The sequence below is a fragment of the Perna viridis genome, chromosome 10 (assembly GCF_037379345.1).
Source record: "Perna viridis isolate PV_CMFRI_1.1 ecotype Kerala chromosome 10, ASM3737934v1, whole genome shotgun sequence".
Lineage (NCBI taxonomy): Eukaryota > Metazoa > Mollusca > Bivalvia > Mytilida > Mytilidae > Perna > Perna viridis.
The window spans coordinates 21,408,319-21,421,911 of NC_142454.1; the positions used below are offsets into that span (position 1 = coordinate 21,408,319).

Consider the following 13,593-nt stretch of genomic DNA (forward strand, 5'->3'; position numbering starts at 1 on the left):
GTGGTATTGCGATAGATGAACATGTACTGTACCATCAGCATTTAAGATGCAGACCTAAACTTCCACACACAAGGGGTGTACATGTACATTTGTATTAGGTTACAAGGTACATGTATATTATTGCTAAAAGGGATCTTTCACTGTCATGATAAAAAAAACTTATCATAAAAAATCATAGGTCCATTGTACATGCAGTTTAATGTTTCACATTAAAATCTTAATCCTTGAAAATATATGTACATACTGGTCATAAAATGAAGGTATACAATGTACATGTACAAATGTAAGTGTCCACAAAATAATACATTCATGATGAGTGTACATTGTATCATTTTGTGAAAGCCCATATTTGCACTTCATAAAAAATGGTCTGAAAAAGATATTTTCCTCAAATCTTCAACTTCAAGTATTCCGGTTTCAAAATTGTGTTGAAGTAGTGAATCATACATTGTATGTTTAGGAAATACACAGTTTGAGAACTTTTATGAAAACCTGCCATATGTACACATCCAAAATTGATTAAGTAAATCTTACTGATTGCCAATCCTCCTCTTCTCTCTCTATAACCTTCCTTACTTGCTTCACTTCCTTGGCCATAGTTATCTGCTCCTCAGCCTGCTTAGCTAAATCCTTGGAAGGTTTCAATTTGATAAATTTTAAAGGATCTTCAGATTGGCTGACCCTGCGTTGTGTTTTGGTGGTTCGAGTTGGAATATCTACACTGTCTGAAGACTGTCTAGAATGATTACCATGAGAATCATCATAACTATCCACTGATGAAGTCCTTGTGTGTAAATTACTTAAATCAGGGGTACTTTGATGATAGCCATCATATGATGCAGAATCTAAATTAGAGGACAAGCGTAATTCACTATTTTTATTGAGGGAGGAAGTACTCCCGTAACGACGCATATCAGCTCCCATAGGCATGTTTTCTTCTGTTAGGCTTGATTCCCGAGAATGGCCGTAAGATCCAAAAGAATCGTAAGAGCTGTCACGATTATGTTTTCTATCTACTGAATCACCTTGTCCCTCTTTTCCATCATGTGAACTATATGCACTAGAGTAACCACTACATTCCAAAGAGTCATGGTGAACCTGTTTATCACTGAGGTAATCTTTCCTATGAATGTTAACAAGAGCTGCAAAAGCGGACTGGTCAATAGGTGATCCCTTGTTAAAATTTTCAACTGCTCGACCAATCCAGTATATTGTTATAGCAACCTGCAAAATATAGACATAATATTGCATTATAATAGCACAAAAAAATTAAGAAATGTTTTTGCAAAAAGATACTTATTTCACAACATAGAAAATAAAAACATATTTGTACCATTTGTTTATAAGAGTGTTGCCTAGCAACAGAGATGTACCTCTTGAATACCTAGTCCCATACCATATCTTTAAACACTTGAAATGGGAAACATTCAATCAGAGAAAAACTAACTCGGTCACGATAAACTCCAATACTATCACTTCATAACAATGACAAGCCAGTGTTTTAATGGATCTTGTGAAAGAGAATGTCACTTTCTATAACCCTAAAACTCTTTGTTCTCTGCAGCAAGTACATCTGCCTTTCTCATTAATTGAAATGACAAGCCTGCACATGCATGACCATATTTGGACATAGAGGGAACAATAGCATCTGTACCAGATGGTTAAACCAATCTATTCATCTCCATATCCCATTGAAAAGAAGATATCATCAACAAAGAAATGAAATAATCTTTATCAAACCTAAGTTTCTTGTAAAGAAATATTTATTGAAGTACAAAAGCCTCAAAATATTGGACATATGATAAATTATTCATATATTCCTGTATATTGGTGAATTAATTTGTAAACAAGGTGTCTAATAACACATAAAATAGGACTATCTAAAGTTTTATCAATGGTACTGGTAATTCCCTGCCTATATTACATGACTATTTAAGGTATCATCTTATTGGAAACTATATGCATTATAACTTTCTTGAATGCAATCATTCTGCATGGATTAATGTCACAACTCAAACCCATGTTCTCAGCAGAAATGAATTTTTAGGTGATTTTCTGGTGGTACACATTTTATTTCACATATTTATGCTTATGTAGTCCACAACGTTTTATGATGAATATTCTATGCTTTTTTATGGATTAATTTCATTTTATGTAATAATGTATGAGGAAACTGCCTTTTAACCACCTAGGATTCTTCAAGTACAAATAATACACAAATTAAATGAGACATGAATTGGGTGTATTTCTATAAACTGTAAAGAAAATATGTAGGAAAATGTCATATTGCCACCAAAAACTACTTCATTTATTATTATGACTGGATATAAAGTTAATGCCCTGTTTCATGTCTACAGTTTTAAACCCCACAGTTCAGTAATAAAACAATAAACAAAACACCTCCTACAAGATTTTAGTACTTTTAAAGTACTATTCTGTGTAAGAATCAGGCAATGAGTGGCACATCATTTTTCTCAATTTTGTCTGTTTTGTCTCAAACATATTCAAATACATCTAGAAAACTACTGAAAAGCTATTTAAATTTATTCTAAAGCATTAGTGACATAGATATTTTTTTGACTGCTTATAATAAGGAAAAAGGAAAATTTTCCCACCATTTTTTCCAAACTAAATTTTACCTATCAATATCTTAAAAAAAAACTTTTCAAAAACTTTGACAGTAATTTATTGAGGTTCTGAGGTATAAATACTTTGATAATGCAATAAAATCTTGGTGTTTTTTTCTTGATGTGGCACATGACAGAGAAGTACTAAACTATTTACTGCCCAATTCTAGATATCTTTATTGTTAAGGGTCCCAGTAATAATATTTATGAGGTGTCAGTCTCTGTAAGAATCAGGCAGAGGTTGAAACATTGTATGAAAAAAAAAATGTCATTTGAAAGAGTAATTTGACTATTTGCACCATTAGAATCAACAAAAGAGGAGAAGATTAGCCATGTCATGTTGGGAAATTGAATTAGAATTCCATTGAAATGCACTGAAAATGAACATTTCAAGAAAAAAAAAAACAATTGTAACTGTCAAAAATCTCATTTTCTCTACCATACTTATGTAAAATTTCTGATCAATGTAGTAATGCAGCAATCAAAATTGGCTTTTAATTTTCAAATAGAGAAATCATTCTTAAGTAGGGTATTTGACATGCATTATTTCTAATTTTCCCAATTAGCCTGATTATTATTAAAATACTTACACTAAAGCCATATTCTAAAAAAATAACTGAAGTTGAACCCAATCCAAAACATTTTAAGTCATAAAATAACATCATATTTATCTTCTCAGACCAGAAATAAACTTGGTTTAAGGGTAGAAAGTACAAGCAGCGGTTAAACAAACAAAAATATATACTGGTACTAATTTTTACATTGTGCATACATTTTTGTCATTGCTTGAAGCAAACAGCCAACATGCCATAAAAAGAAACAGAAGAAAATAAATAGCTTACAGTCCCATTTAAAGAGGTAGAACTCACATCACATGCCAGGCTCTTAGAAGTACAACAATGAGAAAATAAATAAAATTACAATTTAAAATGTAATTATTGGAGAGTTTGGAGAAGGAAATAGATAACAGAGCACTTATATCATCTGAAGTAACTAACATTATTTGATTAACTCCCAAAAAAACACATGATAAAAAGGCATTCTATGATGAAAATAATGAATTGGTGAAAGATAGCCACATTTAAAAGGTACAATATGAATAAAACATAATAAATTGATAAATGTGAGCCCAAATTTTTGGCCTTACAGCCTTTGTCAGGGGCCAAAAATATTGAAGATAAAAAAAAAGCTTTGTTATCTTCAATTAGGTTTTACATTTTATTGATATTTCATTTGTGCTTTGGTTCTTTTTTTTATCTTTTAAACTTGGTTTAGTTGTTCACTAATTCATTATTCTTTTTGATGCTTAATTTGAGCCACTTCACAACTCAGATGATTTTCATTTTATAATGACCATGTTTACTGGAATCAAGTGATTAGGTCTAAGAAAAGTTCAAAAATACCCTTTTCTACATTCATTACATAAGAAACACAGGTAACTGAAGTGACTAATTTTTGCCTCAGGGTAAAATAATCGTATGTCTTCTAAAGATATAGCCCTGTAGGGCAATCATTAATGCAGCACTTATCTCAAAAGCCCATCATCACCCACAAAAACAGTGTATATTTCATCCATACTTACTTTAACAAAATTTAAATTTTATGGTTTGAAAAAATGTGACTATCAATTAGCTATGCACTGCTTAACCCCATAAAAATGGTGTGTTACAACAGAATCAATATTGGGTTCAAAGTAAAATGCTGCATCACTACAGAGTCACATTAATCTTATGTGATATTAAATAAGAAGAATGACTATGTCATATTAGTTTAATGGACAATGAATGTCTAGAACTACAGATTCAAAGGACAAAGCTAAAATGACTTGTAGTGTGTATCAATATAAACACCCATTTATAGGATATAAACATAACTTATGTCATTTAACTAGAGTGTGGGTACAGTCCTTGAACCGATCCATGCAACAATTTGACGGATCGATGACCGATGACCGATCTGATTGCAGTTTTGATATGTAAAATGACATAAGATCTGTTTTAAATTAAAGAAATGTAAAATAAAAGTATAAATTAATGTTTTATATCTATTACAATATGTAAATATGTGGAAAATTAATAAAGAAAACAACAAAAACAGTAAAATACATTGACCGCTATGTGGTCACGTGATGCGATTACCAGTTAAATGGATCGGTTTGATGGATCGATGACTGACCGGATACTGATCAGTGATCGATGACCGATCACAATTTTTGTTGCACGGATCGGTTCAGGTACTGTAGATGTGGGGACAGAGGTTTTCACCTGGAGAGTTCATGTACAATTAAGTAGGTCTATGTAATAGAGTAAACAACAAATTGTACTAAAGCCATTGTTGTGCTGTATATGACACTTTCTGATCAGATCCCACAAAATGACATTATTATAAGGACATTCATTATTTAAGGAATATATATACCCAGGTTCAATACCAACCAAAACTTACAACATTAAAAATAGAAACACACATCAAAATACCCCTTTATTTTAGTGAATAATTGAATGGGTATACATGTACATGTATAAATTCAAACATGAAAATTCTACTCCTGTAATGACCTGAAGTAAAGCAGTATATTACAAAAACTGGCCCCTGACAAGTACCCTTACTTAAGCTTAAAAGTACTAGTATTTAAAGTTCAGAAAGTATATGTATATGGACGATCTGTCAAACTGTCATTGAGGATCCCCTTCCTAATGCAAGGCTCTGAGATGGTTTAACCCTGGCTGTCTCATATTTACACCTACTTGTCTGCTGTTAAATTTATCTTAAAGAGGCCTTGGTCTGTATCAAATGTCAACCATATATTTCCTTTGATCACTTCAAAGAAATAGAATTTGTCATGCAAGTATTGGCTGTCATATATATTACTGTCCTCTAAATGGCATTTCGCCTACATACATGCACAGTTTATAATAAACAGAAAAAAAAATAAAGCATTGAAATATTGAAACCAGAATGTAGCAGACACATTGACGGACTGCAACACAAGTACATCAAAATAGACTACAAGCATTTAATTGTGTCACAATTATTCTTTCGTTTATACTTCATTTTTCAGTAACTTGCATTGACCAGAAAAAACATTTATATCTTTAGTACCAGTAAGATGATGAAATCCAGAATATTCCACACATACAGAAGATTTCACAACACAGAGGCCATATAAAGAAGATACCACAATGTTCAATTTCGTAATTTCATAAGATTTATACAAATGTAATATGCCAATGCATACAATTTTACATTGCATTAGACATTTTGGACATTCCATTAATTTTCAGGTGATGCAACGCGCATGTAATGCTCATGTACATGCAAGAAAAGCAGGTCATTTGAAGATGTCAAGTAACTGCAACAAGTATTTTGTCGCCTCATTAAACTACTAGCTTGAATAAGCAGAAGAAAATTCCAATTGATTATATAATCATTTCAAATGACGTAAATGGGCCAGGTGAACAAACAGAGCAAATTTCCATCGAATTTCAATTTCCGTTTTGGCATACCTTACCGCAATAGTCAATGTTGGATGGAATGTGGAGTGATACTAAAGGCGAATTTATTATTACCTGCGTCAGATGCATGTGTTACCAAGCCTTAGCCATTCATCATGTATTTTTACTGAACAGTATTATACAAAAGAGGGCAATGATTTATGGTCTTGATATTGAGATAGACCACTTTATGGTACATTGGCAGAATGTACTGTGTAACTGTACATCACACCTACAAGTAAATTCCCACTTTAAAACCACATTAATGTACCTTAAATAAATCAGAACATATACATGTATATAACCAACTTAAAATTTGTTTTGGTGAATCATACAGAATCTAGCACCTATGGAATTAAATCTGTCACAAGTATGTTTATTCAACATATACTTGTGCAGCCAAGAATAAATTACATTTACAGAACTGCATCATTACATGTACATGTATGATAGCTGATTGGGTTCATATTTTTTTTATGTTGTTTTTTGTACTACATTTTAAGGGAAAAATATAAATGCCATAATCCTTCTCAAAAATGCACAAATGTTGAATGATGAATGATTAAACCTTTGATCGTAGCTACAGTAGATGGATCTGCCAATCTACGATACAAGATGGCCACCATTCAAATCCCCTAGCCTATGATACAGACAATGTGATTAGTGTTCACAGAAAAAGGATCAATAAAAACCATTTTGTCAAACTTGAAATTCACAATGTGCCGTAACAGTTATCTTCCTTAAAATGTGTACTGTTACATCACATTATAAAAACACATATGCGAAATTGTCTCCCCTAATGTAACTACTAAATGTCAATTATTACCTTTAGGTTTGTTAAGAGAATCAGAATTTTATAGAGAAAATTCATATAGAGATTAAATACTACCAGAGGCATAAAATGTTAACCTCCTTGTGTGGCAATAATATCTAAAACAAAAATCTTTAATTTGTTTTTGTACAAAACGAATGGATCTTCTCCATATCCAAAAAGAATATTTTTTTTGGAAGTTTTTTTAACATCAGGATTTGTTTAGTGTCAAGTATAGCAACATCTAAAAAAAATCTTACAATCATGACCCTGTAACTCATCATGGTTATTGACACCTTTTTGCATACTGCTGGGATAAAATTCTTGATGTGTACTTTAAAAATTAATTGTAATTCATGTCACTATTCCTTCTTTATACTTAACACTGACAACTACCCATTTCAATTTGGCAAAATCATTTAATTGAACTGTGTAAGTTGTCCCCCTGCGACATTGGAATGTGAAAATTGCAGCCTTTCAAAATCATTCGACCAGGACTAAATTTCTTGCATAAGACATTTTATATCTGGATAGATCATTACATAAGATTTTAAGGCCATTTATCAAAATTAAAGCAATTTATACCTTCTTCATATTCAACTGCATAAAATATTTCCCTAAAAGTTCCCACCACAAATCAATATTTTTATATAACTTTCAAGAACTCTGTATATAACCTTGTTTGTTTTCATTGGATTGCAAATGTTGAAACACTTGTTTTATTTGCATGCGGTCTCTCTTTTCCCATCATGACCAATTTTGTACTAAAACTACTTTGAGGTCGAGATAGACACAAAATGAGGAGATATGTCATATATATATATATATGTCCTAGGTATGTACATTTTCTCACTGTTCATTGAAGGCCTGTAAACTGACTTTGGTTGTCTAGTTTTATCACTCTGACTGTTTCCTCTTTCTTTGATTTGAAAAAGAAACTGAACAAAGGAAAAGATCATTATAGAAATAATACACAGTATATACTAGTACTAACTGTAAGGCACACGTTGCTGAACAAATCAGGGTAAAAGGTACTAGCCTAAGTTTAACCTTCAGTTTTTATGACAGTGTAAAATAGCACCAATTGAAAAAAAAATATGAAATTTCTATCTATAAAATTATTTTATGTACATTTTCTCCCCTAAAATGACAAGCTGATTTATCATTTACGAACCCTGCAGTTGCAGACATATTTATTATACTCCCTTAAGCAGCACTGACTTATACACTAAAGTACTTTTTCATATTATTTACTTATTTTTTGATGATGTTCAAAATATACAGTTAAAACATAAGTAGAAGTCAGTCTCTTCTTTCAAAATTTAAACAGGTATTTTTTGTGTACAATACAGAGCATGCTATGGTTTATATGAAATTCGTCATAGAAATTTCAAGAGTATAAATTCAAAAGCACAGTCAGAAGGAAGTGTCCTCCTCACAGTTTTTTATTTGTTTTCTGAATTCACCATTAACATGAGAACCTGGCAGGTTTTTATATCAGGGCTTACTATTATGCTTATTGCCCTCTTGAAAGAAAAAACATAGAATAGGGGCACAGACAATTCCATATAAGAACTTTTTTTTAATGGTGAAAGATGCTATTTAAATCTTCCTATATTTAAATTGAAAATGTTGCCTTTGTTTTATTTACATAATTTTTTAACGAGTCCTCCATCTTGATAAGATTGTTTAGTGAGCCAGCTGTACTCCCCTTTGAAACCAACAAATTCACACTCCATTAATTAATTAATTAGAATAATATTTCACACAACCCCTTCCAAAATTGCCATATGCTTTTGTAGTAGCTAAATACAACAAGTAAAATATCTACATTCACAAACAGAAAAAAAAGACAGTAGAGAATGTCCATTACAAATATTTCCAGATATGAGTATTCACTCCCTCATTGTAAAGCCAGTAAGATTATCAACCTGAACACGAATTCTAACCCCACCCAACTTCCAGAGTCAATGTATGATCACCATTAATGTTCATGATTTGCTTTGATATTCTTTTATTTAGTTTTGGAAAGCCATGTTTGGTAAGAATTAATTCCATTCTTTTGAATTTTGTGTATTTTTACTTCTTATTAAGCTCTAAGTTATCAAATACTGTTGTTGGCTTAGTCTTTGATGGTACTATTTATCCTTGATACATTATAAATCACTTCAATATTTCCGTGAGAGTTTGGTGAATATTACTGTTTTATCTACAGAAATGTCTGCCTTTGAAAACTTCATTTAATGAATCCATAGTGAGGCCATTGCTTATACAATGTACTTATCACTAAAACACCTGTTGATCTTTTTTTTATTCTGAATGTTTGTTATTCAATTCACCATAGCAATGTTTGAAAGATCTTAACAGATACCATTCAGGATTTATTGCCTATAATAGTTTTACACCTTATACAAAAAGTTCTTAAAAAACAGCTAGCTGACAGTCAATTTATGCTGTCTATATAGGGCTATACTTCTTGTCAACTATTACACAATATTACAAACGTAATATGCCAAGTAAATATTACCATTTAAACAAATACTTTCGCAAACAAACGTTTTTATGATTAAGATATTCAATAACTGCATGATTCACTGAAAAAAAAACGATAGTCTACTTACGTTTGTATTTCTTCTATCGACCTCTTGTTGTAGCGTTTGTTCACTTCTGAAACAAGAAAAGGAACATTTAAAGTTCAGTCAGGCTGGCAAAAACGCATTTGTTTTCTCATTTGTTTGACCAAAGACCTCAAATGTCAACAAATCTTTATGTTACTCCATGGAAGGATAGGAATTTGTTCTAATGGTTCAGTTTATCTAACGGAGTCATTTAAAACCGGGTACACTTTCCAATGTTACACGTAGGGGACTGCCATACTTAAGTTGTGACCTTAATACGAAATTAATCCTTCCACATTTCAACAGTTGATAAACAAATGACATGAAAACCTGACTTTCGTTGGACAGAAATAATTAAATTCCACCATAATCCATAGATTAAGTTAACAACAAAGGCCATGGTTTAACTTCTATTGTCATTGCCTAGTTAATTTTATGGCCTAAGTCAGAAGAAGTTTCTCAAGGGAAGAATTGCTGGACACTATATGGTTATTATAACACATCTCTGGACACAAATGAAATTAAAACAAACCTTGTCAAACGCACCATTTGAAAAAAATGTAATTTTCACCTTCTACATTGTGATCTACCCCTAGACAATATGACTCCCTTTAACATAGTATCTTAAACCCATACACCATTTGAGTGATTCATTGGATCATATGGCCCTTAATTGGATGAACCCTACAGAAGGTAGAAATATTTGTATATCCCTGCCATACTAATGCTTAATAATAAGGCCCACTTTGCAATCCCTAAATAATACAGCCACTTTTAAACTGGTACCAAATTAGAAATGTTCAGTCGGAAACAACAAACCTAAACAATATGGTCATCATCATACACCTTATCATTATGACATCTCTGGGACAGTAGCTACAAACATGTAGCTAGGGATATACCTCTCAAAACATACACTCCTCGATATTATGGTCATTTTTCACACATATTCATGCTTATTTCTAATACAGTATGTCTGTATGCAAGGAACAGTTGAATAATATGGTGACTTTAATGCGTCTGAGTTCTCTATAAATTATTCAGATATATCCCATATAATTGTCTCCTGATTATACCATATAAACTCCTGATTTGGCCCTTGTTTACCAGTCCATTTGCCTTTATTATAAATGACCTTGACCTAGCTGTTTTCAATATAGTCCTTTAAAACCATACATGTAATGTATCATAAAGGAAAGCCAGAAAATGTCAAGATAAATAAATGGCTTCTGTAACAAAGAAAAAGACTTGAGTTCTTTATAAAGAAGATAAATGAATATCAACATTTACATATGGTGAGTAAATAAGATGCTTTTAATAATATAAAAAATACAAGGTAGTTACTCCACCTATAAATTGGATTTCAACTTTGTACATTCAATTAACAGGTAATGATGACTGTCATGCAATCAAATATCAACACTAAACCATAGCATTGCATGTACCATAAATAACCTTTTCCCTTCCAACCAAATGGCCTTGGAAAAAGTGATGACAGATTTTATAACATAATACCTCTTTAATGTAGAGATGTACAATATAAAACATATTTTGTATATGGATACAATGGAACCTTGTAATGTAAGCAGGTTAACATCCTGTAGTGATGATCTCTGGAAGAATAGAGTCACACAGCCAAAAAAGTAGCACACACCCATTCTACGCTACTATACTCAGGTATCATACATATGAAAATATAGTAAAGGCCTGCTGTGTTTTATTAAGAAAAGAGTCATTACACTTTTAAGGGTGCATGAGGACAGATTTTTTCAAATGAATGTTGACAACTTTTTTTTAATTCAAACATCAAATATCATAGCTTAGTTTCAAAACCAACATCGAGTTTAAGAAATTCTCCTTATTGGTCCTAAACTCAAATATGAACTAATCAGATTGCTAGAAATTTTAAGAAAGATGAAAAGTCGGCCCATTGTTTTGATTATCACATGGTTAAAGCAATAACCTAAAGTCAAGTCAAGAAGAAAGTGCAATATTATCATAATTTTGCACAACTTAACAATTGTGTAAGAAACAAGAGCTATCAGTTTCAATAAAATGAGGCCTATGTACATCAAAACATTCCATCATAGTAATGATTCAGCCAAAATAAAATCATAAAAGGCACTTTTTCCTCCTATAGGCAATAAATAAAAACACCTGCAATATGATTGTGCAAAACTGCTGAATAACTGACAAACAAAAACAAGACAAAAATCTTAGAATTTCAATATCTCAACTAAAATCTTCAAAACAAAGAATCAATCAAACTTCTTACTCAAAACAAACCATAAATAACCATCTACCACTACATAATATTAAGATGTCCCAGCTAATTCTGTGGCGTACCAAAATGAAGTATGGCCAATTTCAAAGGTAAACAAATACTTAAGTATGGTAACAGTTTGACAAGTTCTAACCACAGTCTTTTATGAATTATGACGAACTATTACTCATAAAGCCTAAACACTCAGGTGAAAGCAGGTACAAAGAGATTAAAATTATAAGATAACAACACATTACGAGCTAGGTAATCCCTATATCACAAGCCATTATTATAGGTTTATTAACACTATAGATGTAGAAATATAAGTACATTAATTTTTCAGTTGGTCATTCAAGAACCAGCTGAGTAAGATGATACCACAGGATACTCACAGTATCAATTTTCAAAGAACATTATAAGATTCATAACAGAGCCTGTTTAAATACAATATTTATATATTTAACTGCTGGCCCTCAAATACCCTCCTTTATTTACCAAGTATTTCCTTGCATTACTATGCTTAAATTATGTCAGTAAATTTGGAATCTAAAGGATGTTTTTTTTTCTCATGAATTTCGGCAAATATATAAAAAATAACCATAAAGTCAAAACAGAAAAAAAAAACAACAACAAATGTTCTTGACTACCAAAAGTACATTAGTAAAAAAGATTTCCTTATTTATAACAGTCAAGATCATGTCATAATGCCTAAACACACAGAAAAATACAACTGCCAACATTCCTTACATTTCCCCCCTCAATGAATTATGTTCCTCCTCATATAAAGAACAATTAATGAGTTCATCTAGCCTTTTCACCCTTGGATGTCATCCCATAATGGTCAGTTACAGTTTTATAATGACAAAAAACATAAAAATAGACAATTTTACCATAATGTGTCTGGAACGTCCAAGATAAGCACAGAAAATGACACAGACCATGGCAACCTTGACAAGTCCACGTAAAGTGAACATTCAGTAAAATATGTTTTTATTATTGATGTAATTATTAATAGATTTATGGGCCAATTATGGTAATTTGTACTAGAAAGTGTAAATGTGAAATCAATTTGAGCAGTGTCAGATTTCTCTAATTAGCAAGGTCAGGTAAAAACAAAGGTGAACAATGTCAAGTGTCATTATACCTTTACTTAAAATATAAATACGTAGGAGTTAACAGTTTTTGAAAAAAACATAAATTTTCCCTAAAATACCGTTATTTTTTGCTGATATTCAAATAATTATCAAATCTAATAAATATAAGTAATAATTTGTTGTTTTTTTAACTTTATTTTGGATGCATGTACAAAAAAATCTGTCCATTCTAAGTCCAAGAAAAAACATATCTGTTGAAGGTTACAAAAGAAGAGCAAATAGGGTAGGAAGGTAAAATCTTTTATATTAAATTATTTTAAATACACACTTATGGGAGGATTTCTTGACTTTTATAGTGCTCAATTAAAAAAAAAAATGTTAGTTAGAAAAATAGGGTAACATTCCTTAAACAAATTTGCTTTCTAGGTCAAATAAAAACTACACTGAAATTTAAAAAAAAATCAATATTCAATACCTAAGTCATCAGCTTCAAACTAAAATGTATACTTTATTGGCAGTTCTGAATGAAGTTCTCTGTTTCCATGACAGTACAAAATTCCTTGTATATTGCATGTATGAAAAGTGTAGATTGGAAATTGAAAAAAAAAGTAATAACCAATGCCTTTTACTTCTTAGACATGTACAAAATGATGTAAGCAAGATAAAAAGCTATGTTCCAACAAGAT

General features: G+C 31.3%; 1 protein-coding gene across 2 annotated transcripts in view; it reads right to left on the reverse strand.

The window, feature by feature from the left end:
• The window catches only part of LOC148604939 (uncharacterized), a 75,007-nt gene that overhangs the window by 27,616 nt on the left and 33,798 nt on the right, over positions 1-13,593 (reverse strand). For both annotated transcript variants that reach the window (XM_088551085.1, XM_088551086.1), the window contains 2 exons: positions 9,554-9,599; positions 535-1,224 (listed from right to left, as the gene is read on the reverse strand). In XM_088551085.1, the coding sequence (XP_088407211.1) occupies positions 535-1,224; positions 9,554-9,599 (736 nt within the window). The remainder of the gene's footprint in view (positions 1-534; positions 1,225-9,553; positions 9,600-13,593) is intronic.